The sequence below is a fragment of the Papio anubis genome, chromosome 18 (assembly GCF_008728515.1).
Source record: "Papio anubis isolate 15944 chromosome 18, Panubis1.0, whole genome shotgun sequence".
NCBI lineage: Eukaryota > Metazoa > Chordata > Mammalia > Primates > Cercopithecidae > Papio > Papio anubis.
This window is the reverse complement of record NC_044993.1, coordinates 22,248,787-22,275,959: the sequence shown is the minus strand read 5'-3', so window position 1 is coordinate 22,275,959 and position 27,173 is coordinate 22,248,787. Positions and strand designations below refer to the sequence as shown.

The following is a 27,173-nucleotide window of genomic DNA, read 5'->3' as shown; positions in this document are numbered from 1 at the left end:
ACTTGGAAGGCTGAGGCAGAAGAATTGCTTGAACCCGGGAGGCAGAGGTTGCAGTGAACCAAGATCTCTCCACTGCACTCCAGCCTGGGCAACAAGACCGAAACTCTGTCTCTAATAATAATAATAATTAGCCTGGGCATGATGGTGGGCGCCTGTAATCCCAGCTACTCAGGAGACTGAGGGAGGAGAATCGCTGGAACCTGGGAGGCAGAGGCTGCAGTGAGCCAAGATTGTGCCACTGCACTCCAGCCTGGACCACAGAGCAAGACTGTGTCTCAAAACAAACAAACCAACCAACCAAGTATGTCTCTTCAATCGGGAAGGCAGCAGGAACTCTCTGTGCAGCATCTTCTCCAGCTGACTCCTCCCTGTCACCCTTAGCTGTCTTTTCACCTCCACCTTGCTGAGCTACGGGCAGGGTAGACTGCTGATCCTTACCGCTTAAGTGGAGTTTAGATTGTAATAGAAGAAAAAAAAATGCAGCCTCTTCCTGTGAACCTTCCAGAATCTAGGTCCTGGTCTTTTAGAGGGCAACAGGCTAGCAGGCCCTACCCCATGACTGTCTGACCCCTCTCAGCCCTGGAGACACTAGCTTATCTCTCTCTCTGGCTGCCCCTCCCAAACTCTGTCCAGCTTGGGGAGAAGGCAGACACAGGAAGACCCCCCATGTACCTGGAGGACCCACTCCGGCCCTCTATGAAGTGCTTGGGGTTCAGGACTCAGCCCCAGGCTGCCACCCTGAAGGCCCCAGGTACACCCTCACCTTCAGCCCTGACCTCACCACTGCCGGCAAGGAAGGGCACTGAACCCATCAGGCTTTTTTTTTTTTTTTCCAGACAGGACCTGGCTTTGTCACCCAGACTGGAGTATAGTTGTGCAATCTCCGCTCACTACAACCTCTGCCTCCCAAGCTCAAGCGATCCTCCCACCTCAGCCTCCCAAGTAGCTAGGATTACAGACACACGCCATCACACTGGCTAAGTTTTAATTTTTTTTTTTTTTTTTTTTTGTAGAGACAGGGTCTCCCTGTGTTGGCCAGCTTGGTCTCGAACTCCTTGGCTCAAACGTTCCTCCCGCCTCGGCCTTCCAAGGTGCTGGGATTAAAGGCGTGAGCCACCGCGCCTGGCCCCATCTGGCATTTTTTCCCACCTATTCAAAATCTCTTGGATCTGTAACACGGTCACGGACTCCAGGTTCGGAGCAATGGGTAGGACCCCCGGTGTTGGCAGATATCGGGCGCTCCTTGCTGAACAGTGCCCCTTCTGCCAGGCGCCTCGTCCACCTCCGCAGCCTGGGCTCTGGAGGGGACCAGCCTGGGTGGGCCGCGGGGATCCCCGGGCAGGCAGCGTCCCCTGGTGTTCGCGGCAGGGACTGCGGGGCGGGGTGGAAGCAGGGGGCGAGGACCAGCTGGAGGCCCGCCACACGCGCCACCCTCCTGGCCACGCCACTCCCCACCGAGACGTCTACCCTGGCGGAGAAGCTCCTGGGCGACAGGGTGGGAGGGCAGGTGGGACTCGGCCCCCCTCCCACAACCCCGCTCCCTGGTGAGCTCTAGGGCCGCGAGGCTGGGGCGGGGAGGGGCCGGGCCGGGGGCGGCCTGGCAGGAAGCGGCGCGCACCTTCCGCCGCCGGGGGAGCAGGTGGCTGCCGTGCGGGTCGGGGCCCCTGGCTTCCTGTGTGCGCGCTCGTCCGCTGCTGTTTCCCGCCGGAGCTCGTTGGGCCTCCCGGGCCCACCCTGCCCATGGCCCAGACCCCCGACGGCATCTCCTGTGAGCTGCGAGGTAAGCGCTGGCTCTTCCCGCCTTCTTGGCTGGGAGGAAGTAGTGCAGCCCCAAAATCAGAGGCCCACCCAGCGCCCCGGAGGGCCCGGTCAGAGGTTCTCTCTGCTCCCCAGGAGGGCGGGCGCCCCAGATCCTCTCCCTTCCTTCCTCGCTGGCTGCAGATTAGCCCCAGGGCCCCAGCCTGGCACAGACTGCGGGCACCAGTGGCTTATGTGCAAGGACCGAAGTCATCCAGCAGGCTGCCCTTCCACAGGCGAGATCACCAGGTTCCTGTGGCCCAAAGAGGTGGAGCTGCTGCTGAAAACCTGGCTACCCGGGGAGGGTGCTGTGCAAAACCATGTCCTGGTATGGGGCAGGGGACAGAGCCGGGGAGGCAGCTGTGGCCCCACAGAAAGAGCCTCTTGTTCTGCCCAGGGTATCAGACTGTCTTTCCCCAGGCGCTGCTACGATGGAGAGCCTACCTGCTACACACCACCGGCCTCCCGCTGAGGGTGAGTCCCAGGGCCTGGCCACACCTCCCACCCTCCAGCAGCTACCTGGGCAAGGGGCTGCATCTGCGGTCCTTCTTGGCCTTGTGGGCCCTGACTTTGCACCAGCAGTCGGCTCCCGGCAGCCAACAGGAGTGGAGTCCAGGCAGGTCTGGTTCTGCTCCAGGCTGCCCAAAGGACTGGGCTTCCATGAAGGCGGGGTTTGGGGCTTGGTCCCAGCTGATCTAGGTGCTTCCTAGGTGGACTGCACATTCAGCTACCTGGAGGTCCAGGCCATGGCGCTGCAGGAGACACCCCCTCAGGTGAGACATCTAGTACCCCACCTGGGCCTGCAGCCTGGTCTTCATGCTACCACCATCACCTGCGCCCATGCGTGGAGCCGAGGCCCAGTAGTCCCCCTTCCCTAGGTCACCTTTGAGCTGGAGTCCCTGCGTGAGTTGGTCCTGGAGTTTCCTGGTGTGGCCGCCCTGGAACAGCTGGCCCAGCATGTGGCTGCAGCCATCAAGAAGGTCTTCCCTCGCTCGACCCTTGGGTGAGGCCTGGCAAATTTGAGGGGCTGACAGGGGAGGAAGGAGGAGGGAGTGCATGAGAAGGGCTGCTTCCCATCCCAGAGGCTGGAAGTCCCTTGCCTCCTTCTGCTTAACCCCCTACCAGGAAACTATTCCGGAGGCCCACACCTGCCTCCATGCTGGCTCGGCTGGAGAGAAGCAGCCCCTTGGAGTCCACTGGCCCCTGCAGCCCCTGTGGTAAGGGCAAAGGCAGGACCACAGGCCTTCCAGCCTGCCCCAACTCTGCCTCCCTAGACCCGCAAGATGGCGGGGGAGGGGCACACTGAACAGAGCCATTCAGGTCACAGCCACCACCTAGCCTGTGGGTCTGGTCTTCCTCCATTGCTGACCTTTTGTCTCTCTCCTTCCCCCCATTGCACCCCTGTCCCCTCCCCAGGTGGCTTCTTGGAGACATATGAGGCTCTGTGTGACTACAATGGCTTCCCTTTCCGAGAGGAGATTCAGTGGGTGAGGGTAGGGCCCTTTTGGAGGGCTCTGGAGACATCTGGTCCCCCATGTGTGCTGAGCCCCTCCCTGCCTCTTGTGGTCCCAAGCAAATTGTAAGCATCTCCTTCTTGCCCAGGACGTGGACACCATCTACCATCGCCAGGGCTGCCGCCATTTCAGCCTGGGAGACTTCAGCCACCTCGGCAGTCGGTGTGCAGCCTGCCAGGATGGGAGAGGAGGAAGATCCCGGGGCCCATATCCCTAGGCCTCATCTTCTCCATGGAGGGGCTGCCGGGCCTGGGACCTGGCTGGAGGGCCCTGAGCTCTGCCTCTCTTTCCACCCTCCCACCAGAGACCTGGCCTTGAGTGTGGCTGCCCTATCCTACAACCTGTGGTTCCGGTGCCTCTCCTGTGTTGACATGAAACTGGTGAGGGGGTGGGGGGTAAGGGCAGGGAGGGGCCAAGGGTGTGAGCCAGGGTGCAACCCGCTGAGGGCCAGGGTGCAGCCTGTGAGCCGCCACCCTCTGCTTTTCAGAGCCTTGAGGTCTCAGAACAGATTCTACACATGATGAGTCAGTCATCGCACCTGGAGGAGCTGGTGCTGGAGACCTGCGGCCTGAGGGGGTGAGGGGACAGGGCAGGGCTTGGAGAGGAGAGTCTGGGGGCTTGGGATTGGGGGCTAGTGGACTGGAAGGGGTTGGCAAGCCAGGGGCAGAATCTCATGCCTGGGGTCTGGTCCCCAGAGACTTTGTCCGACGACTGGCCCAGGCTCTGGCGGGACACTCGAGCTCTGGGCTGCGGGAGCTCAGCCTGGCAGGGAACCTGCTGGATGACCGAGGTATGGATGAGCCTGGGGACCGCAGGGGCGGGCAGCAGGAGGAGGTGAGACCCACATGGCTGGTCCCACCCCCTAGGCATGGCTGCACTCAGCAGACACCTCGAGCGTTGTCCAGGAGCCCTGAGGAGACTCAGCCTCGCCCAGACAGGGTTGACTCCGCGAGGTAGGCTGGATGAGGGAGGGGGTGAGGGGAGGGGGGTGGGGGTCTGCCCAACTGCTGAGCCACCCCACCCCACCCCACCACCAGGAATGAGGGCTCTGGGCCGGGCACTGGCCACCAATGCTGCCTTCGACTCCGCCCTGACCCACCTGGACCTTTCCGGGAATCCCGGGGCGCTGGGGTCCTCCGAGGACAGTGGGGTAAGTGACTGTCTTCAGGGTGGGATCCTGGGGTTGCTCGGAAGCCCTGGGAGGCCATCCCCGACTCCATCCCACCCCTGTCCTCCCGCCAGGGCCTCTATAGCTTCCTGAGCCGTCCTAACGTGCTGTCGTTCCTGAATCTCGCAGGCACCGACACCGCCCTGGACACTGTGAGGGGGTGCTCCGTGGGGGGATGGATGACCGACAGGGCGGACTGGAGGGCAGGACAGGGAGGGCTCGGTCCCCCAGCGGGTGCAGCCAATAGCCTCCCCCCGCAGCTCTTCGCAGCGCTGTCCCGAGGCTGCTGCACCAGCCTTACCCACCTCGACGCTTCGAGGAACGTCTTCTCCCGCACGTAAGGGGGACCTTTCCGGGCTGGGGGAGGCAGCTGGAAGCCGCCTCCTTGCGCCCCCAGGCCCACCTTCCCACTTCCCCCAGGAAGTCCCGCGCTGCGCCGGCCGCGCTGCAGCTCTTCCTCAGCCGCGCGCGGACGCTGCGGCACCTGGGCCTGGCGGGCTGCAAGCTGCCGCCGGACGCGCTCAGGTCAGTGTCTGACCCCGGCCACGCCCCGCGGGCGCTCCAACCCCGCCCTGGCCTTCGCCCCTCCCCGCTCCTGCTCCGGTCGCTCCCACAACCTCCCCCAGATCCTGGCCCTGCCTCCTTCGTTCGCACCCTGGAGCCCCCTGTCCCAGCTCCCGCCACCCCCTGTAACGTCCCCTCCCAGGGCTCTTTTGGATGGCCTCGCGCTCAACACGCACCTCCGCGACCTGCACCTGGACCTCAGCGCTTGCGAGGTGAGCGCCGGCCCCTAGAGAACACACATTGGGAGTGGCGCTGGAGGCGGGAGGGCAGGGCCGTGGGCCGCCTACCCCTCGCCACTCGCGACCTGAGTGGGTCCCATCTCCTACCTCCCACATCCAGCTGCGCTCGGCCGGCGCCCAGGTGATACAAGACTTAGTGTGTGACGCAGGCGCTGTAAGCTCCCTGGATCTGGCGGATAACGGTGAGGCTGCACGGGAGCCCATCCTCGCATCATCCACTCGATTCCCAGTCCCCACCCTATCCTTGCAACTTCGCCTCGTGCGTGACCCGAGTCACCCCCAGGCTTCGGCTCGGACATGGTGACTCTGGTGCTGGCCATCGGGAGAAGCCGGTCCCTGAGACATGTGGCGCTTGGAAGGAACTTCAACGTCCGGTGCAAGTGAGCCCCCACCCTACTCCTGGGCCTCCCAGACAACACACTACCACCCCTGTCCCCCACAACTGCGGCCCCTGCCCACAGGGAGACCCTGGACGACGTCCTGCACCGGATTGTCCAGCTCATGCAGGACGACGACTGTGTGAGTTCACGGGACCTTGCAGGGTCCTCGGGCAATTAGACCCCTTTGGTCCTCCCTTCTCTTGTTCCCTCAGACCCTGTGACCTGCCCTCACTGACCCCTGACTCCAGCCATCAATGGCTTTCTCTTAACCCCAGCCTCTTCAGTCTCTGTCGGTGGCTGAGTCTCGGCTGAAGCTGGGCGCCAGCGTCCTACTCCGGGCCCTAGCCACCAATCCTAACCTGACCGCGCTGGATATCAGCGGCAACGCCATGGGGGACGCGGGCGCCAAGTTGCTGGCCAAGGCGCTCCGGGTCAACTCCAGGCTCCGGTGGGCGGGGTCAGAGGGGTGGGACCAGCGGGCAGGGGGCGCGGTGGAGCGGAGGGTACCGAGCTAAGGGGCGGGACTGAATGAGGCGGAGCAAATGGAGCAGGTAGACGAGGCGAACGGACGAGGCCGAGGGTTGGGTGGGGCGTTGTGGAGCTCTGTCCCCGACTGAAGCCAGGCCTGGCCCAGGTCTGTGGTCTGGGACCGGAACCACACATCTGCTCTGGGTCTGCTGGACGTGGCACAGGCGCTGGAGCAGAACCACAGCCTGAAGGCCATGCCTCTGCCACTGAACGACGTGGCCCAGGCGCAGCGCAGCCGCCCTGAACTGACAGCACGTGCAGTCCATCAGGTGGGCGTCCCCCTCTTCCCTTGTCCTTCTCTGCACCCTGGCTCTGTCCCTCGGCATTTCTCAATACCCCTTACCCCTAGATCCAAGCCTGTCTCTTGAGGAACAACCGCGCAGACCCTGCCTCTTCTGACCACACGACCTGCCTTCAGCCACTCGGTCTGGTCTCAGACCCCTCAGAGCAGGTCAGTGTCCCCTCCCCAACCACGAGAGGTGGGGCATGAGGAGACCTGTGGCATCCGGGAGCCTCCATGAGTCAGAGGGTCTGACTTTCCTGGAGCCAGAGTGCCTGAACCCTGCTGTCCCAGACAAAGTCCCTCTCCTTGATCTGGAGACTGCTAAACACCCCTTAAATAGCTCTCCAATGACACCCTTGGTTGCGTAATGTTAAGCATGTAAACAGGGTGTCCTGTTAAAGAGGAATTTTTATGTCCTCCCTCAGTTTTCCCCCAATTGTAACCCCATCTCTGACCTCACATATTCAGAGCTCCCCTCTCCTCTCCATGGTGTGTCCAAACCCAGCTGCTCCTTCACTGTCTTCATCTCCCTCCACTACCTTATCTATTGGAGGTGTTTCCACCTCTCCGTTCCCAAATACCTCTTCTTTCCTAAGCTGCAGAGCCCAAAGGTCTTAATCCAGACATCCTGCAGAGCTTCATGCTCTGCACTTCTCCAAGTGATGTCATCGTCTTCCACAAACCCTGTTCTCTACCCTGGAGCCCAATTCCACTGGTGCCCACAGCCACCCAGTGCTGTGGACAGAGGTTGGGGCATCCTTCCAGGTCTCTCCTGGTCACACTGGAGCCCTCATAGCCCTCCTTCGTCCTGCCTCTAGACCAACCTTCAAACGTGCCAGTCTTTACCCCCACACCAATTATTCCCTTGCTCCTCCTGGTCCCTCCTCCAGGGCTACTCACTTTCTTTTCCACCCCTCTCCCAGTCTGTCCTCTGTGTGGACAGACTGAGCTTCTAAAACACAGACATGATTTACAACTGCTTTCCTTCCTATTCTGGGCACTTAGGAAGTATATATAAAGTCCTTAAAATGAACCAAAGCAACAGATAGTTCCTTCCCTCCTTGAACAGATAGGGTTCCAAATTGGCTGGTCTAAGAGTGCCAGCTTCAGGACTTCCCTCTGTTAAAGAGCCTGGGAGGAAGGCAGGCAGGATCTGGGAGACTGGGAGGGAGCTAGGCTGAGACTGATCCCCATTCCCCCCCAGGAAGTGAATGAATTGTGTCAGTCGGTGCAGGAGCATGTGGAGCTGCTGGGCTGTGGGGCTGGGCCCCAGGGTGAAGCCGCTGTGCGCCAGGCTGAGGATGCCATCCAAAATGCCAACTTCTCTCTCAGCGTGAGCACTCCGCCTCCTGCTACAAGGACCCTTCCCCTCTTAGTCAGCTGTCAGCTTGCAACTGCTTTTCCTCTTTGGCCCTCAGATTCTCCCCATTCTATATGAAGCTGGAAGCTCCCCAAGCCATCACTGGCAGCTTGGGCAGAAGCTGGAGGGCCTTCTGGGACAGGTGGGCGAGGTCTGCCGCCAGGACATCCAGGTGAGAGGGTACTCCTGCCCCAGCCCCACCTCCGTTCGCAGGTTTGACCCCCATCCTTTAGTTTTAACTATGATATCCCCTGACTCAATATTCTGTTGGAGTTGGAGCCTCAAGCCAGCAGCCTGGTGTCTGGACATATCCTCACCATGCTCTGACCTTTGTCCAGGACTTCACTCAGGCCACACTGGACACAGCAAGGAGCCTCTGCCCACAGATGCTGCAGGGATCCAGCTGGAGGGAGCAGCTAGAAGGGGTCCTGGCAGGCTCGAGGGGCCTCCCAGAGCTGCTCCCAGAGCAGCTGCTGCAAGATGCCTTCACTAGGCTCAGGTAGGCTGGATGGGGCTGGGCTGGGCAAGGCTAAGCAAAGCCAGCCCATTAACCCCTGTCCTCTCCTGCCCTTAGGGATATGCGGCTATCAATCACAGGGACCTTGGCAGAGAGCATTGTCGCTCAGGCTTTGGCAGGCCTGAGTGCAGCCCGGGATCAGCTGGTGAGGGGGAGATGTGCACACACTTTCGTGCAAACACACACATGCAGTGACTTGGCCATCTCCCTTGCAGGGGCTCTGTAATGTCTTCTGGGGTCATGTAGCATAGGGCTATTTCAGGGTCCCCTTAGCACCAATGGGATCATGGCTGAGGCCCTACCTGCCATCTTTGGCTGCTTGGTATTGCAGGTGGAGAGTCTGGCTCATCAGGCCACAGTGACAATGCCCTCTGCCCTACCGGCACCAGACGGAGGTGAGCCCGGCCTCCTTGAGCCTGGGGAATTGGGAGGTCTTTTCTTCCCCGAGGAGGAGAAGGAAGAGGAGGAGGAGAAGGTAAGTAGTTTTAGCACACGGGGCATATAGCACTCCCAATCTTCCCATCTTGCTGTGGAGTGTGGAAGGTGAAAGGCAGTTCTTTTGGGGTCGTGCTCTCCTACCTCAGGCTGAGTTTGTGCCCTCCCCACCAGGATGACAGTCCTCCACAGAAATGGCCTGAGCTCAGCCACGGTCTTCACCTGGTTCCCTTCATTCAAAGTAAGTCAGGGGCTTGGGGAAGGGAGTTTACATGGGTGGGCTGAAGCTCCATTAGACTGGGGACCCGGGTACCTGGATGAATTCATTCAGCCTTGTCTGGGTAACCCCCAGCCCTTGACTGGGCCAGGCCAGGACCCCCATGCAACTTGCAAAGCTGGGGTCTGCTGTGGTCAGCCCGGGGCGGGACCTGGGCAGACTAGGGACTGGACACCGGCTCGACTCGCCTCCCCCATGCCCCTTTCCCTACCCCCGGGACGCGCATGCTTGGCGGCGGCGCGGAGCCGCGCGCGCTCGGGGCCGCGCTCAGCACCACGGACAGCGGCGGCGGCGGGGGAGGGGCGGAGGGGCGGGGGGACGGGCGGCGTAGCCGGGCCCCTCCCCGCGCCCTGGGCGGGTCCCCCGCCGCCCTAGCGCCTCCGCCGCCACCTCCCCGGGCTCGGCGCTCGGTGCTCTTCTGGTGCTGTCCCCTCAGGTGCTGCTGAGGAAGCGGAGCCGGAGCCCGAGCTGGCGGCTCCGGGAGAAGATGCGGAGCCGCAGGCTGGGCCGTCTGCGCGCGGCTCTCCGAGCCCTGCCGCCCCCGGGCCCCCGGCCGCCCCACTGCCCCGCATGGACCTGCCACCGGCGGGGCAGCCCCTGCGCCATCCGACCCGGGCCCGGCCGCGGCCGCGCCGCCAGCACCACCACCGCCCGCCGCCGGGGGGCCCCCAGGTGAGCACCCTTCCCCCACTCCGGAGCGCGTGTAATTGGGGATCGCAGGTGGCCCGGCCGCTCCTCATGGGTGGTGGCGGTCAAGGAGAGGGGTTGGTAGGGGCCCAAGGCCACCTGGTCGTGCGGCTGCGGTCACATCCTGGCTTCTTCCTGGTCACCCCGCACCCCAGGCCATGCCTGTGCGGGACCATGGGTGTGCGGGTTCCGTTCGGGGTGTGCCTGGGTGTGGGACTCCGCCTCGGGGCGGCCCGCGGCCTCCGTGGCTGCGCGAGAGAGGGTGTCCGTCCTCCCTCCGTCCCCCGGGGCTGCTGAGAGATGCCGGGCACCGGGTAGACGGGCCGCGGGGCCAAGCCTGCGTCTGCTGCGCGTCCAGCGGCGGCGCGTGTGGGGAGATGCGTGTGTGGGCTGCAAGCCCGCGGGGGCAGCGGGCACTGGCGGAGGGCGGGGAGGAGCTGGCTTGAGGCCCCCCAGAGGGTCTGACGCAGCAGCCGGCGCCACTGAGCCGGCAGCAGGCCGGGTGGAGTGGGGGTGGGGTGGGGGACACTGCAGGGAACTGTTCGCAGCAGAGCTGGTGGCAAGTGGGAATGGGTGACCCCGGGGGCACGTGGGGGCTAGGTTTGCTGGTGACCGGGTGGCTCAGGCATGTAGGATACTCTGTGGGACAAGGACGGGTGTGGACTGGGTGTGCGGGAGCCAGCAGCGGGTGAGGAGTGTGTGAAATCTGGCGTCTCTGTCCAGCAGCAGGACAGTAGGAGGCTGGTATCAGCAGCCCCTAGGGTCACCCCAGTCTGGAATCCTGGAGTTACTCAGTCCAGGCTGCCGGCCAGGGGCGGGGGAGAAGCCAGAGTTGCACTCAGCCCTGACCCCTGACCCCATGATGCCCCCCAGGTGCCCCCAGCCTTGCCGCAGGAAGGGAATGGGCTCAGTGCCCGCGTGGACGAGGGCGTGGAGGAATTCTTCTCTAAAAGGCTGATCCAGCAGGATCGCCTGTGAGTGAGGGGCATCTGCTGGGGGTGGCAGAGGGTGGGATGCCTGATGGGCTTTCTCACTCACTGCTGGGTGTCCCCACAGCTGGGCCCCCGAGGAGGACCCGGCCACTGAGGGGGGTGCCACTCCTGTCCCCCGTACACTGCGAAAGAAGCTGGGCACCCTCTTTGCCTTCAAGAAGCCTCGTTCAACGCGGGGTCCACGACCTGATCTAGAGACCAGCCCTGGGGCAGCTCCCCGAACCCGAAAAACTACCTTTGGCGACCTACTGCGGCCGCCAACCCGTCCCAGCCGTGGTGAGGAGCCTGGTGGGGCTGAGGGGGACACCAGCAGCCCTGACCCTGCCCGCAGGAGCCGACCTCGGTACACAAGAGATAGCAAGGCCTACTCGATGATACTGCTGCCTGCTGAGGAGGAGGCAACGCTGGGTGCCAGACCCGACAAGGTGAGGCTTGCTGATGGCAGGGCTAAGGCACTTCTGGGACCCAGGGCATGGACTCTCTCCAACCCGAGCATCTCTGTCCCTAGAGGCGGCCCCTGGAGCGGGGAGAAACAGAGCTGGCTCCATCCTTTGAACAGCGGGTACAAGTAATGCTGCAGAGGATAGGCGTCAGCCGAGGCAGCGGGGGTGCCGAAGGCAAGAGGAAGCAAGTGAGTTGGGGGCACATGACCGTGAAGTGAGAGGGCAGGTGGCATGCTGTGGGTGACATATGTGACCAAGATGGAGGAGACTCATGACAGATAGGTCTAATTGTCAGTTCTACTCCGTCCTCCTCAAAGTGGTTACAGAATCGACCTTTCTTCCCTCTTGGCTTCTCGACCCAGGCACAGGCCACCAGTATCTCCTCTTCAGACCTGAGAAAGTCTTTTCTCTGCAGGTCTAACAGAAATCTAAGGCCTGGGCCGGGTGCCGTGGCTCACGCCTGTATTCCCAGCACTTTGGGAGGCTGAGGCGGGTGGATTACCTGAGGTCAGGAGTTAAAGAGACCAACCTGGCCAACATGGTGAAACCCTGTCTCTACTAAAAATACAAAAATTAGCCGGGTGTGGTGGTGGGCACCTGTAGTCCCAGCTACTTGGGAGGCTGAGGCACGAGAATTGCTTCAACCTGGGAGACAGGGCAGTGAGCCTAGATCGTGCCACTGCACTCTAGCCTGGACAACAAGAGTGAGACTCCATCTCAATTAAAAAAAAAAAGAGGCCGGGCGCGGTGGCTCAAGCCTGTAATCCCAGCACTTTGGGAGGCCGAGACGGGCGGATCACGAGGTCAGGAGATCGAGACCATCCTGGCTAACACAGTGAAACCTCGTCTCTACTAAAAAAAAAAAATACAAAAACTTAGCCGGGCGAGGTCGCAGGCGCCTGTAGTCCCAGCTACTCGGGAGGCTGAGGCAGGAGAATGGCGTAAACCCGGGAGGCGGAGCTTGCAGTGAGCTGAGATCCGGCCACTGCACTCTAGCCTGGACAACAAGAGTGAGACTCCATCTCAAATAAAAAAAAAAAGAAAGAAAAAGAAAAAAATCTGACCTTGTCACCTGTACTTGAAATAGCAAGTCCTCCAGGGGCTTCTTCTCAAGACACTGTTCAGACTTCACACCCTGCTTGGGGGCCCTGTGGGGTCTTGGCCCTGGCCACCTTAAAACCTCACTGCTTTCCTCCCCTAGGTGCAAATCAGAACCTCCACACACATCCCTGGGTGGTCTGGATGTCCTCCCTGCCTCGCTTCCAGTCTCTAATTGTGGGTTACACCAGGTCCCTCCTCAGCCATCCCTGCATTGCCCATGGTTCTTCCCTGACTCTCCTCTGTGGCCACCCTGCTAATGTCACTCTCATCACAATCCCAAAGAACCCCAGTCCTCCATACCATTCAATATCTTTTTTTTTTTTTTTTTTTTTTTGAGGCGGAGTCTCGCTCTGTTGCCCAGGCTGGAGTGCAGTGGCCGGATCTCAGCTCACTGCAAGCTCCGCCTCCCGGGTTTACGCCATTCTCCTGCCTCAGCCTCCCGTGTAGCTGGGACTACAGGCGCCGGCCACCGCGCCCGGCTAGGTTTTTTTGTATTTTTTAGTAGAGACGGGGTTTCACCGCGTTAGCCAGGATGGTCTCGATCTCCTGACCTCGTGATCCGCCCGTCTCGGCCTCCCAAAGTGCTGGGATTACAGGCTTGAGCCACCGCGCCCGGCCCTAGTTTTTTGTATTTCTTAGTAGAGACGGGGTTTCACAGTGTTAGCCAGGATGGTCTCCATCTCCTGACCTCGTGATCCGCCCTTCTCGGCCTCCCAAAGTGCTGGGATTACAGGCTTGAGTCACCGCGCCCGGCCCCATTCAATATCTTAAAACAAAACAAAACAAAGCAAAGCATGAAGTTGGCCTGAATTTAGAAACATTGAAGTGTGCGAAGAGTTCTAAGAGGGCTGGACTGGGTTTGCCATGTTCTTGTCCAGTCCATGGTGGGTATTCAGTGGCTGGATTATAAGAACAATAATGAACAAAAGGCTAGGGTTTGGGGCCAGGGCAGGGCTGGAATCTGATTGCCCTGTTTCCTACAGAGCAAAGATGGCGAAATCAAGAAAGCTGGCTCAGATGGTAAGTGGGAGCCTGGGGTGTGGCAGCACATTCGCTGGGAGGTGTCCTTACAGACAGCCCCCAAGGCACTTGCTCTCCTGGGGGAGGAAGGGGAGAGGCCAGGTTTTTATTCCCCTCGCCTCCAAGGTCTGGTACCTGAGTCCCCAGCTCCGCCTTGCAGGTGACATTATGGACAGTTCCACGGAGGCCCCTCCCATCTCGATCAAGTCCCGCACCCACTCTGTGTCTGCTGGTGAGTGACGGCCACTGTGTGTGTTGGTAGGGGGAGCAGGGACAGGCAGGAGCAGGGTCAGACCGTTGTTCAGACCTATCTCCAAGACCTGACCAGGTCTTGGCTGACACCCTTCTCCCCACAGACCCCTCCTGCAGACCTTGCCCAGGGAGCCAGGGGCCCGAGTCTGCCACCTGGAAGACACTGGGGCAGCAGTTGAATGCAGAGCTCAGGAGCCGTGGTTGGGGCCAACAGGATGGTCCAGGCCCTCCCTCTCCTGGTCAAAGCCCAAGTCCCTGCAGAACCAGCCCCTCCCGAGACAGCCTGGGCCTCCCAGAGGACCCTTGCTTGGGCCCTAGGAATGAAGGTAGGCAGGCACCCGATTCCCCATCCCAATCCTGGGTTGGGTGCTGGAAGAGTTCCTGCTGGGAACTCGGCTCCTCTAAGGACCCTGAGGGTGGGAGGCAAGGGCTGGAGTGGGGACAGCTGTTGGAACACCCCTGATTCCCTGGCCTCCCTCAGATGGCCAGCTGAGGCCGAGGCCTCTCTCAGCAGGGCGGCGAGCAGTGTCTGTGCATGAGGACCAGCTCCAGGCCCCTGCTGGTGAGGGGAGACACCTCCACGTGTGCTTGAATGCAGGAGATGCGGGAGGGTGGGCTTCTGGGGCTCCCTTCATGGCTTTGGTCCTTGGAGGGAGCCACCAGTGTGTGAGGGCTCAAGAAATCAGGGAGCCAGAAGGCCAGGTGCAAGGGTTTGACAATAAGCCCTTTCAACTAGCACTGGCTCCATGTCCCGAAGAGCAGCCTCTGTCCGGGGTGAGGACGCAGGGATGAGGGATGCTCTGAAGGCAGCAGTGTGTGTGAGCGCATACTTACATGCACTGGAGGTGGAAGAGAGGGGCAGAGGATGGATAGACCCCGAGCCTTAGCACTGACTCCGAGCCTTAGCACCCACCCCAAGCCTTTCTGTGTCCCTTAGAACGGCCCCTGCGGCTGCAGCGCTCCCCGGTCCTCAAACGCAGGCCAAAACTTGAGGCACCTCCATCCCCAAGCCTAGGTAAGAGGGGGTCCAGGCCAGCTGGGAGGGTGGCAGGACTGCTTAGCCCAGCCCTGAACCTTCCTCTCTCCCCCTCCCTCTCCTCACAGGATCTGGCCTTGGAATGGAGCATCTGCCCCCACAGCCCACAGAGCCCTCCAGCCCTGAGCGGAGCCCACCCTCCCCAGCCACAGACCAAAGAGGCGGCGGCCCCAGTCCCTGATCCTCTCCTCTCCTGCCGCATGAGATTATTTTATTAAAAAACTCAAAGGAAGCAGAGTGTGGAGCGGTATCTGTCCTGCGTGACCTCTCACATTGGAGTTGGCTCAGACTCTGGATCCATCAGAAAGTGCAAGGCCCAGGCCATGAGCTGGGGAGGAAGCCTAGAAAGAAACCATGGCTGCAGGTCAATGGAGCCTGGGACTAGTGACCAAGAGTGGGGGCAGACCCAGGAACTCACCTGGCAGCTTGGACCCGAGCACAGAGGGACGTGCAGGGTGGCTCATACTCATATTGGAAGGCAGAACCATCACGATGCCTTTTTGGGGGTTCCTGAAAGGGGTATGGTGTCTGGGGAAGAGCTAACAAGGACCCCAACCCCATCCAAGGCTACCCATGCTCCCTCCCAGCTCCACCTCAGGCCTTCCTCATTCCACCCTCCAGCTGCAGAGGGGCTACACTCACCCAGACACGGCAGGGCTCCTGGGCTCCTTTGGTAGCTCCGGTCCTGGGAGAAGGCCGCTGATTCTTGCAGGGCAACCCTACAAACTCCTTGAACTCCAGGCTAGGTTTCTGGGGCCTGGTCACAAGAGCCTGGTGTGGACTGGGGACATGGCCACGGGGTGAGAGATTGGGAGTGCAGCTCTGGAGTGGGGAGCTGGGGGTTTGGCTGGGGTGTGGGGACCTGGGGATCAGGGGGGCAGGGGCTGAGCAGATGGCTGGTGGGGGCTGGGAGCTGCTCCTCTGCCCTGGGTCTGGAGCAGCCAAGGACAGGGCAGGCAGAAGGCTGATGCTGGTACCACTTTCCTCGGATGACATGTGGCCGGGTAAGGCCGGGGTTCCTGAGGAGGAGGGGACTCATTGTAGGCAGAGCCCTCTCCGCTTAGAGCAGCTGAGTGGCCTGTGAGCTCAGACAGGACTGCAGGGACCGTGTTCATCCCCCACCCGCTGTGCAACTTTAACAGCATCCCGCGCAGCCTGGGAACCTGACAGATGGCAGTGAGTGCCTGTGACCTGTGCATCACCTCACCTGAGGAACTGGGTGAGGAAGGAGAGGCTATGAGGGTCAGAGATAGGTCCTGCAGAGCCGGGTCTGGTGGGGGCAGCTCAGGGCCTGGGGGGTTCAGGAAGGCTTATCAGCACTGTGGACCTGGGCCCCAGGTATCCCCCCAACCTCTCCAGTCCCCCTTACCCTGTGTCCTCTGACAGGGGCCTAGAGAGCTCAGAATTAGCTGGTCATTCTCAGAGATGCATAGCATTGAGCTGGGGACAGTGTACACAGCTTCTCCCTGTGGGACATAAACTCTGTAGGACAGGCCCGTTTACTCTCATGTCCTGTGGGACATGACCCTTGCCCAACTCCTCACCCTGACATCTCCCAAGAAAAGCCCCAGACTGACCGTGGCCTTGCATCGTGAGGCAGCCCAGTGGGTGAGCGGGGGTGCTGTGCAAGGGCCCTCCAGCGTCAGGCAGCTTTCAGCCAGGCACACCAGCGCCCCCTGATGCTCCTGATCCTCCCGCATTTCATCCAGAAGCTGGGACAGTGATAGGCCTGGGGACAGGGGACCATGGGATGAATCAAGGCTTAAAGGAGAGGACCGGGAGGGGAAGTGGGAGGAGAGCTTATTGAGGAAGCGGGAGTTTAAGGCTGGAGAGGTCACTGCACAGGGTGTTAGGACGGCTGGCCAAGCCCTACAGTACCTGCATTGGACGAGGTGGACTCTGAAAGGTGCTCCCTACAGGAAGAGAGTGGCCAGGACTCAGGAACCATGCTGAAGCCTGTCTTCCCAGATACACCAACCCCTCACCAAAGCACACGTGGCCCCCGAGCCCAACCCCAGACTCACTCAAGGCAGTCATAGAGCTTTTTCTGAACATCTAAGTCTTGGTTGCTAAGAAAAAGATAAGGGTAGTTAATGGGGGCCCAAGCCCTCCTACCCTAAAGGCTTCTGCCAGCGCCGGCCAGGCTGGGGTGGGGAGAGCTGCTGGAGGGCGAAGGCATCACTTACCAACCAGGCACCCGCAGCCGGGGCTGCTCCGTGGGCAGCAGGCTGAAGCGGTCCACCTGGAGATAGAACTCTGCGGGCTGGAGGAGTTCGGGGGGAAGGGGAGGTCTCAGGAATCGTCACGAAGAGTCATGCCCGGTAACCCGCCCAAGGCAGTCTCACCACTCACCGCGCCGCCCTCAGCGACCTGGATATGAACCCCGCAGTCCTGCAGCAGCAGCAGCCGGCCCTCTGTCCCGCGGAAGCCGAACTCCTTCTCCTCCCTGCGGCGAGCAGGACCCTCACTGCCGGGCCCACCGGAACACAAGGCCCGCCCACCTCGCGCTCTCCTGCGGGACTCCGACCTCCGGAACCGCGCGGGGCCTCTCACCAGTCCGAGGTGTCCAGGGCCTCCCGCGTCACCAGGCATCGGACACTGTAGGTCCCGTCAGACACAAGCAACGTGGCCCCGACGTCGGACGCATCAGGGGCGTGGGATGGGCCCGCGGCCGCGGCCTCGGCCTCCTGTAGTACCTGACGGCGGCGAGCGGCGTCAATCCCACCACCCCGGGCCTCCGCCTCGGTCTCCGGGCCCTGAGTGGGGGCTCACCTCGAGCAGCTGCCCGGCTCGTGGACTGGAGAGTGTCTCCGACCCCAGAATCAGCTCTCGAATCCAGGGCCGTAGGACCAGCCTTCCTGAACCTGCCATCCCAGCGGCTGCACCTAGCGGAGGCAAACCGCCCGGGTTTCCCGCGGGCGCCGAGGCCCCGCCTCTCCTCGGAAGAGGAAGCGACTTCGGCTGGGCGGGACCTGAGGAGGAGGCCCCGCCCACGTACACCCCGCGCCTGCGCAGGAGAGCGTCCTGTTCGGGAGGTTACGTGGAGACTCCCGCTGGTCCTCCGGATGCTGGCCCGTTTACTCTCATCGCGGCGTCACTCCGACAGCGGCCCGGCGTTTCGGCCGTTCGTCAAGATGCCTGTGGTACCGAGAGGGAACAGAACAAGAGCTGGTCCGGTCTCTGGAGAGGGATCCAGGGCAGGGGCCTGCGGCCGAGTGCCGTCCGTTAAGTTGACTCGAAACCATTTCAGCGCCGTGTGACCCCCGAGGGGTTCAGCACATATTTATTATGACTCAGTTTCCTCATCTACACAATGCACCGTCTTGTAAGGCCAGTGGAAATAAGAGCACACACACAACGTCCAATAAATGGTACTTCCTTGGCCCTCCCCTCGGATTGGCCGAGCTCTCCTCGCCAGACTCCGGGGGCGCGTGGACCTCAGCGTGATGACGCAAGAGCGGAGGAAGGTTCCTCTCCACCCCCGGCTCCGTTTCCTAGGAAACGTGGACTCCGCGTTCCACTCTGCTTCGCTGCCCCCTTGACGTCAGGCTCCGGATGGGAAGGCGGGGCGTGTGCTACCGCCAGGGGCGGGGCGGCGCGGGCGGGCCGGCCGGGCTGTGCACCTGCGCCTCGGCGGGCCGCCTGGGGCACCGTCCCCGGCCCGCCCGGCCCCGCCATGGCCCGGCCGCAGAGGACTCCGGCGCGCAGTCCCGATAGCATCGTCGAGGTGAAGAGCAAAGTAAGGGTTCCTCCGGCCTCGGCCCTAGGCGCTCCCAATTCCCTCTTTCTCCCCTTCCCAGCTCCTTGGTCCCCGCCACCTCTTCCCTCTATCTTCCAAGTCCCATTCTGCATTTCTGCTTGCCTTCCCCCATCCATCTTCCTTCCTCCACTGCTGGTCTCCAGATCTCTCTGTGGCCTGAGTACCTGGAGGGCGGTGAGAAGACCTTGGACAGCGTCCCTGGTACTGGAGCTGAGGTCTGGGCTTAAGGCTGCCGCTTTTGCGGCAGCCGGTATCTTTCCCACCCCTGCCAGCCTGCGGTGAGAAAGGGGCGCAGGCTGTCCTGACTCCTCTCCCCTAACCCCGACTTCCAGTTTGACGCCGAGTTCCGACGCTTCGCGCTGCCCCGCGCTTCGGTGAGCGGCTTCCAGGAGTTCTCGCGGTTGCTGCGGGCGGTGCACCAGATCCCGGGCCTGGACGTGCTACTTGGCTATACGGATGCTCACGGCGACCTGCTGCCCCTCACCAACGACGACAGTCTGCACCGGGCCCTGGCCAGCGGGCCCCCACCACTGCGCCTGTTGGTGCAGAAGCGGGGTGAGGAGGGGTACAGTGGGCAGCCTCTGTGGGGTAAGGTGCCTGTGGGGCAGGTCTACAAGGGTTAGTCCATGCCCAGGGTACCCACGTGTCACCCTCTGCAGTCCCTGCCCTTGACCTGACCTCCAAGTGGTAGGAAATAGCTACAGTGGCCCTGTAAAGAGCCCAAGTTGGGGAGCAGGTCTCTGATCTCAACACCCCTCTCTTCTGCAGCAGAAGCTGACTCCAGCGGCCTGGCTTTTGCCTCCAACTCTCTGCAGCGGCGCAAGAAAGGGCTCCTGCTGCGGCCAGTGGCACCCCTTCGCACCCGCCCACCCCTGCTAATCAGCCTGCCCCAAGATTTCCGCCAGGTTTCATCAGTCATAGATGTGGACCTACTGCCTGAGACCCACCGACGGGTGCGGCTGCACAAGCATGGTTCAGACCGCCCCCTGGGCTTCTACATCCGAGATGGCATGAGTGTGCGTGTGGCTCCCCAGGGCCTGGAGCGGGTTCCAGGAATCTTCATCTCCCGCCTGGTACGTGGGGGCCTGGCTGAGAGTACAGGGCTGCTGGCGGTCAGTGATGAGATCCTTGAGGTCAATGGCATTGAAGTAGCCGGGAAGACCTTGGACCAAGTGACGGACATGATGGTCGCCAACAGCCATAACCTCATTGTCACTGTCAAGCCGGCCAACCAGCGCAATAACGTGGTGCGAGGGGCATCTGGGCGTTTGACAGGTCCTCCCTCTGCAGGGCCTGGGCCTGCTGAGCCTGATAGTGATGATGACAGCAGTGACCTGGTCATTGAGAACCGCCAGCCTCCCAGTTCCAATGGGCTGTCTCAGGGGCCCCCATGCTGGGACCTGCACCCTGGCTGCCGACGTCCTGGTACCCGCAGCTCTCTGCCCTCCCTGGATGACCAGGAGCAGGCCAGTTCTGGCTGGGGGAGTCGCATGCAAGATGGTAGTGGCTTCAGCCTCTGACAGGCAGGATGCAGCCCCATGCCACTCCAAACTGCTGGGACATGGCAGGGACTTCACAGTGGGGGTTTTTAGCTGGCTCCCAGGGCTCCCTCAGCCTGGGGAACATTAAAGGTTTTTCTACAAATAGAGTCTTGGTCCTTCTGTGTCCCAGTCCCAGCCTCGTCCCTGGTCCCACCAGCTTGTCTTCTGTTCTGGACTAAGTCCGGAGTGACAATGGGGAGAACTTCCTGCAATCAAGCAGCAGGAGGGCCACCAGGCTTGGCATTTTTAGGGTAAGAAAAGCTCTTATGGAAACAAATCCTGTGTACAAAAGGTTTAATTTTGGCAAAGCGGTTAAAAGGCTGGGGTGGCCCTTCTGCAGCCACTGGTGGCTGGGAGGAGTGCTCTAGGGACACTGGTCACCCCCCTGCTCCTGTCTTCAGACCTCTGCTCTGGGATTGGGTCCGACCCTGTCCTTTGCAGCCATGTGGCGATCCTCAGCATGGAGCTCCCTGCCACTGTCCCTCAGAGGGGCTCAGGTATCCATCTTCACGAAGACTTTGGGCCGAGAAAAGATCTTGATGGCCTCCTCTACCTGCACCAGTTTCCGATCCAGCTCAGCACGGTGGCTCTGGGCTCTCAGTGAGTCTGCCCCGGCAGGCAGCAGTACCAGCTCACGCAGCAGCTGGCTCTGGCCTACAGGGGGCCCAGGAACAGTGAGAACAGTGAGTGTTGGGCAGGGGTGCCTGGTCCCCAGTGGGGTCCCCCTCCAGCCTCCCTGCCCAGGTACTCACTCTGGAGCAGCTTGGTCAGTGTTTCCAGCCGCTGGTTTTCAGGCATGCGCGTGTGGCCTGGGGGCATGGCAGGGTCTGGCTGGCTCTGCTTGCGAGCCTCAGCCTCCCGCTGCCACAGGTCCCTGCGCTCCAACAAGCTGTGGGTACACAGGTTCAGGGTTGATGACCCCAGGGCAGAGGTTGGTTCCCGCCCTCCACAGGTGTCTCCCTCACCCTGAGTGTCAGGCAGTGAGACCTACTAATGCGGCACATGGCCCTTCTGTGTGGCATTGTAGTGCTCCTGGGCCTGCCGCTGCTGCTCTAGCACTTGTGCCAGGACCTGCAGCGAGCGGGAATGCCTCCGGGGGGCCCTCTTCGCAGCTCGTGCATTGTGACGAATGAAGTCCACCCCCAAGCCTGGCTCCTGCAGGACACAGCAAGCGTGGGTGGGGGCAGACAGCATTATGTTGTGTCCCTGAACCCCCACCACACACCAGGAACCCTGCCCAACCACCATCCAGCCCCCACACATCCTCTCACCTTAGCTTTGGGACCTGGTGGTGTTGGCTGGGGACTAGGTACACGGGGTGGTGGGAGGCCAGGGCCACAGCGGGAGTGCGCTCGCAGGAAGTGTGCAGACTCTGTCCCAAAGGCAGGGCCAGGCTCCTGGAGGGCAGGGCACAGCAGAGAGACCAGGCAGGCTGAGGTCTGGGGCTCAAGCTGCAAAACCCTGGCCCTCTTGGCCCTTCTGACCTTTGCATCCATGTCCCTCGGGCCCTCTTCCCTCTTCAAGAGACACTTGTCCTCATCAGCACACAAACGTGTGAGTATGTCACATTTTTAAGAAAACAACAAACCATCTCTCCTTCCACCTCAGTACTGGCCCACCTACCACTCTCTTTCATCCTTCCTAGCCAAGCTTCCTGGCTCTAGCCCCGCAAGGTTCCTGACGGCTGGCCTCCAAGTCCTCAAATCCAGGCGGTCACTTCCTTGGTCTCGTTGTCCTCAACCTGATCATCAAGAACTCCTGGGTCTCACTCCTGAGATCCAGGCCTGAATTTCCATCTGCTTCCTGGACACACTCCCACCCCCTGGGAGCCCCACAGATGCTTCAGCCCAGACACATTTGTGTGACCTTGCCTTTCCTCTCACTCCTGCTCCTCCTGCTGAGTCCCTGGATGGAAAGATGGTGCTACTCTCTACCCGAGACAGAGCCCCCCACCATACCCCTGCCCTTCCCACTGTCCTCAGAAATAAGGACTGAAAAGTGGCTTTTGTGGCCCCTGATGTGGGCCCAGCTGACTTCTTGGCCTAACTTCACGCCTTTCTTTCCTCACAGTGAACTGTACACCTGGCATCTCCACTGCTGCGTGCCCTGTGGTCTGTGAGGTTCCATCTTTTGGGAGTGTTCTCCTCTGCTGTCCCCTTGACTAACTGCTGCTTGCCCCTCAGGATCAGCCCCGCCATCACCACTTCTGAGAAGCCCCCCAGCCTCGCCCTGCAGCAGAGCCAAGGTCTCTTAGTTCCCTCCCTCCCCAGAACTCGGATCAGGGTATAGCTGCCTGTTGGCCAACAAAAAGGATAATACTTCTGGCTCCCTGGAGCAGGTACCTGGAGCTGGGCCTTGACCCGGGACTCCACCTTATCGTACTTGGGTGAGCGCCACAGAGCTTTCAGGGGCCTGGGCTGTCCATGCTCTCGGCTGCGCTCCTGTTCTCTGAAGCGCTTCTGAATCTCCCTGATCCGCCTCAGGTTCTCCTTCTCATGGTCTTTAGGGTCCTTCCCTGGAGAAAAGATGCCACCAGGCTCTGCCCTACATAGGGCCCACACAATCCAACTTCCACTAGTTCACACACAGGCCTGCCCCCTGCCTCCTACAGAAAGAGTTCCCTTCCTCATGTAGTATTTCAGGATGACTGTCTCCATTATTATTATTATTATTATTTGAGACAGTGTCTCGCTCTGTCACCCAGGCTGGAGTACAGTGGCATGATCACAGCTCACTGCAGCCTTGACCTCCCCAGCTCAAGTGATCCTCCCACTTCAGCCTGCTGAGTAGCTGGGATTACAGACATACGCCACCATGCCAGGCTAATTTTTGTATTTTTTGTAGAGATGGGGTTTCACCATGTTGGCCAGGCTGGTTTCCATCTCCTGGGCTCCAGTGATCCGCCTGCCTGGGCCTCCCAAAGTGCTGGGATTCCAGGAGTGAGCCACTGCGTCCGGGTGATTTTCTCCATTATTATAGTGAAGTATACCATAGATCATCTCATATATGACATTCATCTCTTGTTCTTTGTCTCCCACCTTGACTCAGTGATGGCTCATGCTTATCTTCAACCCTGTGTTCTAGCACCTATATGGCCTGGCACACAGTGGGCACTCAACAAACAAATTTGACAGGTAATAAATGCACGAAGCAGGCCGGGCGCGGTGGCTCAAGCCTCTAATCCCAGCACTTTGGGAGGCCGAAACGGGCGGATCACGAGGTCAGGAGATCGAGACCATCCTAGCTAACACGGTGAAACCCTGTCTCTACTAAAAATAGAAAAACTTAGCCGGGCATGGTGGCGGGCGCCTGTAGTCCCAGCTACTCGGGAGGCTGAGGCAGGAGAATGGCGTGAACCCGGGAGGCGGAGCTTGCAGTGAGCTGAGATCCGGCCACTGCACTCCAGCCTGGGCGACAGAGCGAGACTCCGTCTCAAAAAATAAAAATTAAAAAATAAATTAAAAAATAAATAAATAAATAAATGCACAAAGCAGAGCTAGGGCTTCGTGGGAACTACCGTATTCAGTTCACTTCCTTGGAGAAGGTAGCACATTTCTCCCCCTTTTATAGTTGGGGAAACTGAGACTCAAGAGATGCAAAGCCTGGGCCCAGGTCAGGGCGGAAAGAGCAGCTGCTTTTGATCTCTTTCCACCCCGCATTGCCTCTCTGCCCCTTCTTCCATTCCTGGGACTTACTCTTGAGAGAGGCCCCAGGACCTAGGGAGATCCCCTCGAGTTGCAACAGCACGTCCCCGACGCCGCGCCGGCCGCGCTCCAGGATCTCTCGGGCACCGGGACCGATGCGGGGGCCACAGGGAGCGGTGGCGTCCAGGGCCCGGTCCGAGGTCAGCAAGTCCAGCTTCAGCGCGTTTCCCTCGAGGCGCCCTTGAGCTGTGGGGCGGAGCCGGGCGGAGTCCAGGACTCAGAGGTGGAGCCGGGGCCGACCCCTGAGCCTAGCACCACCGCCGAGCCCCCGGACTCACCCGAGGCCGGCCGCCGGTAGTAGTCAGGGCAGAGCGTCGGGTCTGGGGGGATGGGCCCCGAGATGCGGGACGGGCCCTCGCACATGCCGCCGGCACCGCCCAGCAACGGTGCCCCGAGGCCTGCAGGGCTGTGCACCTCCCTCCCCGGGCCCCCTTCCCCAACCCCGGGCCTCCTCCCTCGCCTGGGACCCTGACCCTGGGGTGCCCGTCACTCCCGGGCCCCTGCCGGTCCCTGCCTGGGCCCCGGCCTCGCTCGCCGCCTCCGCGACCTCTCCCCCCAGCCCACTTCTCGGTCCCGCTCGCGGCCTCTCCCCCGCGGCACTCGGGCAGGGGCTCACTCGAGAGGTTTTGCCGCCAGCCGCTGCCACCCGACGGGAGTTGTTGTTGCCGGGCAACCGTGGCTTCCGTCCCCGGGGTCAGGGCCCACTGACCCTGGCGCAAAGCGTCCTGGGGCTTGTAGTTTCCGCCGAGTGTGTGCTCCGCGGTCGCGGGTTTCGCTTCCCAGCTCTGCCCTCGCTTGCTGGCCCGTCTCCAGGGTCAGCGCGGGGCCACCATCCAGCCGCTCGGGGCCCTCCCCAAGCAGCTGTGGAGGATGCACTGAGCCTGCGCAGCCATGGCCTCGGCAGGGGCGGAGAGGCGGCCGGGGGTCCAGGAGGCTACGGTCGTGGGGCAGGGACAGCTCGCGGAGGACCCCGGCAGCGCTCAGACCTCCGAGGTGACCGTCAGGCTGTTTAACCTTCAAACACGGGGCCGCAGCACTCTGAGAGGCGGAACTCTGAGCGCCCCGACCCGCTAACTGCCAGGCTGGGCCCTCCAGGCGGGGAGGGGCACAGGCTGGTGTCCTTATTCCCGTTTCGGTGTCTAATGTTAGGTGTTCAGTGACGGATCCCTATGTCCTTTGCCCGACCATGGTGACCGATGGCCTGTGTGTCACCTCTAGTGTCCAGTGGCGGAAGAACATTTCCTGGTGCCAGCCCATGAGGCCCGCGGAACCCAGGGTGAAGACCAGCGCCCAGCAGGCGCAGCTTCGAAGCTGGAGCTCCAGGAGGAAGGACCCAAGCTGGGGGAGGAGAGGCCCAAGCCGGAAGCCGGGGCGCTAGAGGAGAGAGGCCCCAGGCCCGTGGTCTCCATTGTGAGGCCCCGTCATGGTCCAAAGAGAAAGCCTGTCAAGTGAGGGGGCTCTGGGGGAGGAGGAGGAGGGGAAGGAGCTGCAGGCCCGGGGTTGGGGCACACACCCCAGTAGCATTCCTGATTCCTGCACTCCTGCAGGAAGGATTCTTGTCCCCTGTCACTACCATCACTCTCCTCTCCTGTTGTTCCAGAGCCCCCGTGTAGGGAGCAGCAGGAGAGTGGGAGCTTCAGGGTTTGTAGGGCACTGGGCTCACTGGCCTCTAAGCCTCTTGGGCCTGGGGCCTCATCGACCAGGAAAGGGGCAGGCGTCGAGTCCTGGGGCGGTGGGCAGGCTGGGGTATTCCCTGGGTCAGGTCTCTTGTCCCTGGCTCAGGTCCCTCAGCCTCCCGGGCCTTCGTGCCCATCCCAAGGCTGAAGCTGAGCTGCCACCCAGGCTGCCGCTGCAGGAGGAGGAGCCAGAGGGCAGCCAGAGTGAGCCCTCACCATCTGCCAAACAGCACAAAAAAGCCAAGAAGCGCAAGAGCCTGGGGGCTCCCGTGCTCCACGCTGTGGCCAGCACGGTGTCTGCACCCTTAGAGACATTGGGGCTGGAGCGTGAGTGGCAGTCCCTGGGCTGTTCCTTCTCCCTGTGGGGCCGGACATGGCACAACCTGGCGCTCTAGCCTCTGCCCTGCCCTGGGTCTTTGCAGGAAAGGCCCAGCGCCTGCGACCCCTGTACCAGTACATCAACTATTGCAACCCCGAGCTGAACCAGGCAGGGGAGGGGGACGGGGAGGCCGAGGTGGAGGCAGAGGCAGAGCTGGCCCTGGTTCCCGAGGAGGCAGGTGTGGAGCAACTGCAGGCCTTGCTGCCCTTGGCAGGTGAGCTGGGCCCAGGCCTCGCTTTGCCCTGTCCCAGTCCATTAGTGACCCCCATCCATGCTCTGGCTCCCCTCGGAGAGGAGGCTGGAGAGGAGGCTGGGGGCTTGCCCAGCTTGGGGGTGAGTGACCACCACAAGGCTGAGGTGGATAAGTCAACCCAGGTGGACATCGACAAGATGCTGAGTGTCTGCACTGCTCCGCTTGTCCCCCCGCTCTCTCCTCAGTACAAGTGACTGTCCCGCCCCACTGGTGGCTCCCCTCCTTCCATGCCTGAATTTGGCTTCAGGCTTCCTGTGGGCCTAGGCCCTCTGGTGGAGGGGGCAAATTTGGCACCTGCCCCCACTTGGGACTTTGGGCTTGCTGAAAATAAATATTTTTCTTTTTCAAAGACTTTGTGATTCCCCGGATAGGTTTCCTGAACTGGGAAAGAGGATGGAGGACTCAACAGTGCAGGGTTTGAGGCCTGAATGGTCATCTGCATCTCCTGAGACTTTGACAATGACAGATGCCTTTGTGCCACCCCATGCCTCACTGAATTGGGGTGGACCTGGTACTGTGTGTTTAGGTGAATCTGAGGGTCAGGCGGCTAACTGGGTGATGAAGAGGGAAGTGAGAAGGAGGAACTTGGAGCAGAGGAAAGAAAGGGTCTGTAGGGTCATGGGAAGCAGGTGTTTGGCCCTACTCTTTGTCTCCTGGGGAAGGGCCTGCATTTGGTTTCACCTTGAGGGGATCAAAACTTGGGATCCTCCTAGGAGGTAGCTCAGAGTTCTTTTGCCTGTCGCCGGAGTGACAGCTTTGGGATGTTTTCCACTCATTGCCAGACCATAGCTGGACCGGACCTTGTCCATGGAGTAGCCCCTGGTCACAGGTGACAGGGCATCAGTGATGTTTTCCTGACAGGCAGGGGTGGGCAGGGGCAGTAAGTGCATCTGGGGCCCTGAGGCCAAGCCACTGGATGACAACTGTGTCCAACCGGCAGGGATCTCTGCTGCCAGAGCCAGCCAGTGTTGGCCATTTTGGAAACTGCACATCCTGGGCCTCCTGTGTGTTCCTTGGACACCGCAAACAGACACAGGGAATTTCAAGTTCATGGATAATTTCCCCTCCCTCCAACTGGCTTTTCCTCCTGTATCTCATCTGCGCAATTGTTTAAGCTAGAATCTTGGATGTCACCCCAGACTCCATCCTGTTCTTTGCCCCCTGATTCCTACAAGCTAAGCAGACATTGAGGCCAGTGAACATACCCTTTCAGGCTGAGAACCTCTCGGACCCCACAGTCAGCACCGTTGCCTGGACCACTGTCATC

The 27,173-nt window shown here is 61.2% G+C and overlaps 5 protein-coding genes across 13 annotated transcripts; 3 read left to right on the top strand and 2 right to left on the bottom strand.

Moving 5' to 3' along the window:
• The first annotated feature begins 1,437 nt into the window (after positions 1–1,437).
• Positions 1,438–14,825, top strand: CARMIL2 (capping protein regulator and myosin 1 linker 2). Of its 4 annotated transcripts, none has more exons than XM_009196701.3 (38): positions 1,438–1,780; positions 2,034–2,125; positions 2,218–2,271; positions 2,508–2,570; positions 2,676–2,800; positions 2,923–3,014; positions 3,214–3,284; positions 3,400–3,473; positions 3,616–3,691; positions 3,799–3,887; positions 4,007–4,101; positions 4,178–4,264; positions 4,349–4,461; positions 4,554–4,631; positions 4,740–4,816; positions 4,900–5,004; positions 5,186–5,255; positions 5,383–5,464; positions 5,566–5,662; positions 5,744–5,801; positions 5,938–6,110; positions 6,297–6,459; positions 6,540–6,641; positions 7,678–7,806; positions 7,892–8,005; positions 8,172–8,332; positions 8,408–8,495; positions 8,682–8,825; positions 8,960–9,026; positions 9,499–9,734; positions 10,623–10,723; positions 10,806–11,166; positions 11,250–11,372; positions 13,269–13,305; positions 13,466–13,537; positions 13,662–13,883; positions 14,495–14,572; positions 14,662–14,825. In XM_009196701.3, the coding sequence occupies exons 1-38, from the start codon at positions 1,741–1,743 to the stop codon at positions 14,772–14,774; spliced, it is 4,122 nt and encodes a 1,373-aa protein (XP_009194965.2). In that variant the 5' UTR covers positions 1,438–1,740; the 3' UTR covers positions 14,775–14,825. The 4 variants fall into 4 exon arrangements, with proteins under 4 accessions (XP_009194965.2, XP_003917099.2, XP_009194967.2 ...); XM_003917050.4 differs by adding an exon at positions 14,039–14,119 and having other exon boundaries at positions 4,554–4,816; XM_009196703.4 differs by lacking the exon at positions 2,034–2,125 and adding an exon at positions 14,039–14,119 and having other exon boundaries at positions 1,487–1,780; positions 14,477–14,572.
• ACD (ACD shelterin complex subunit and telomerase recruitment factor) lies at positions 14,763–18,090 on the bottom strand. 2 transcript variants are annotated; one of them, XM_009196693.4, is made up of 12 exons: positions 17,366–18,090; positions 17,147–17,289; positions 16,946–17,039; positions 16,780–16,856; positions 16,618–16,662; positions 16,472–16,506; positions 16,171–16,322; positions 15,963–16,059; positions 15,801–15,884; positions 15,236–15,612; positions 15,012–15,103; positions 14,763–14,934 (listed from the first exon to the last, which is right to left on the bottom strand). In XM_009196693.4, the coding sequence occupies exons 1-12, from the start codon at positions 17,462–17,464 to the stop codon at positions 14,862–14,864; spliced, it is 1,368 nt and encodes a 455-aa protein (XP_009194957.2). In that variant the 5' UTR covers positions 17,465–18,090; the 3' UTR covers positions 14,763–14,861. The 2 variants fall into 2 exon arrangements, with proteins under 2 accessions (XP_009194957.2, XP_009194958.2); XM_009196694.4 differs by lacking the exon at positions 15,801–15,884.
• A 91-nt stretch (positions 18,091–18,181) lies between these two features.
• Positions 18,182–19,999, top strand: PARD6A (par-6 family cell polarity regulator alpha). Of its 2 annotated transcripts, none has more exons than XM_009196691.2 (3): positions 18,182–18,332; positions 18,686–18,908; positions 19,125–19,999. In XM_009196691.2, the coding sequence occupies exons 1-3, from the start codon at positions 18,270–18,272 to the stop codon at positions 19,871–19,873; spliced, it is 1,035 nt and encodes a 344-aa protein (XP_009194955.1). In that variant the 5' UTR covers positions 18,182–18,269; the 3' UTR covers positions 19,874–19,999. The 2 variants fall into 2 exon arrangements, with proteins under 2 accessions (XP_009194955.1, XP_003917103.1); XM_003917054.3 differs by having other exon boundaries at positions 18,183–18,332; positions 19,122–19,999.
• A 172-nt stretch (positions 20,000–20,171) lies between these two features.
• On the bottom strand, positions 20,172–24,278 carry ENKD1 (enkurin domain containing 1). Its single transcript, XM_003917051.5, has 7 exons — positions 23,877–24,278; positions 23,590–23,784; positions 22,237–22,409; positions 21,166–21,291; positions 20,886–21,049; positions 20,647–20,783; positions 20,172–20,548 (listed from the first exon to the last, which is right to left on the bottom strand). Exons 1-7 carry the CDS (start codon positions 23,959–23,961, stop codon positions 20,388–20,390), a joined length of 1,041 nt encoding a protein of 346 aa, XP_003917100.1. The 5' UTR covers positions 23,962–24,278; the 3' UTR covers positions 20,172–20,387.
• A 51-nt stretch (positions 24,279–24,329) lies between these two features.
• C18H16orf86 (chromosome 18 C16orf86 homolog) lies at positions 24,330–26,257 on the top strand. 4 transcript variants are annotated; one of them, XM_009196706.4, is made up of 4 exons: positions 24,330–24,591; positions 24,817–25,046; positions 25,441–25,601; positions 25,670–26,257. In XM_009196706.4, exons 1-4 carry the CDS (start codon positions 24,490–24,492, stop codon positions 26,098–26,100), a joined length of 924 nt encoding a protein of 307 aa, XP_009194970.1. In that variant the 5' UTR covers positions 24,330–24,489; the 3' UTR covers positions 26,101–26,257. The 4 variants fall into 4 exon arrangements, 3 of the variants coding, with proteins under 3 accessions (XP_009194970.1, XP_003917104.1, XP_009194969.1); XM_003917055.5 differs by having other exon boundaries at positions 25,381–25,601; positions 25,697–26,257; XM_009196705.4 differs by having other exon boundaries at positions 25,381–25,601.
• The last annotated feature ends 916 nt before the right edge of the window (positions 26,258–27,173 follow it).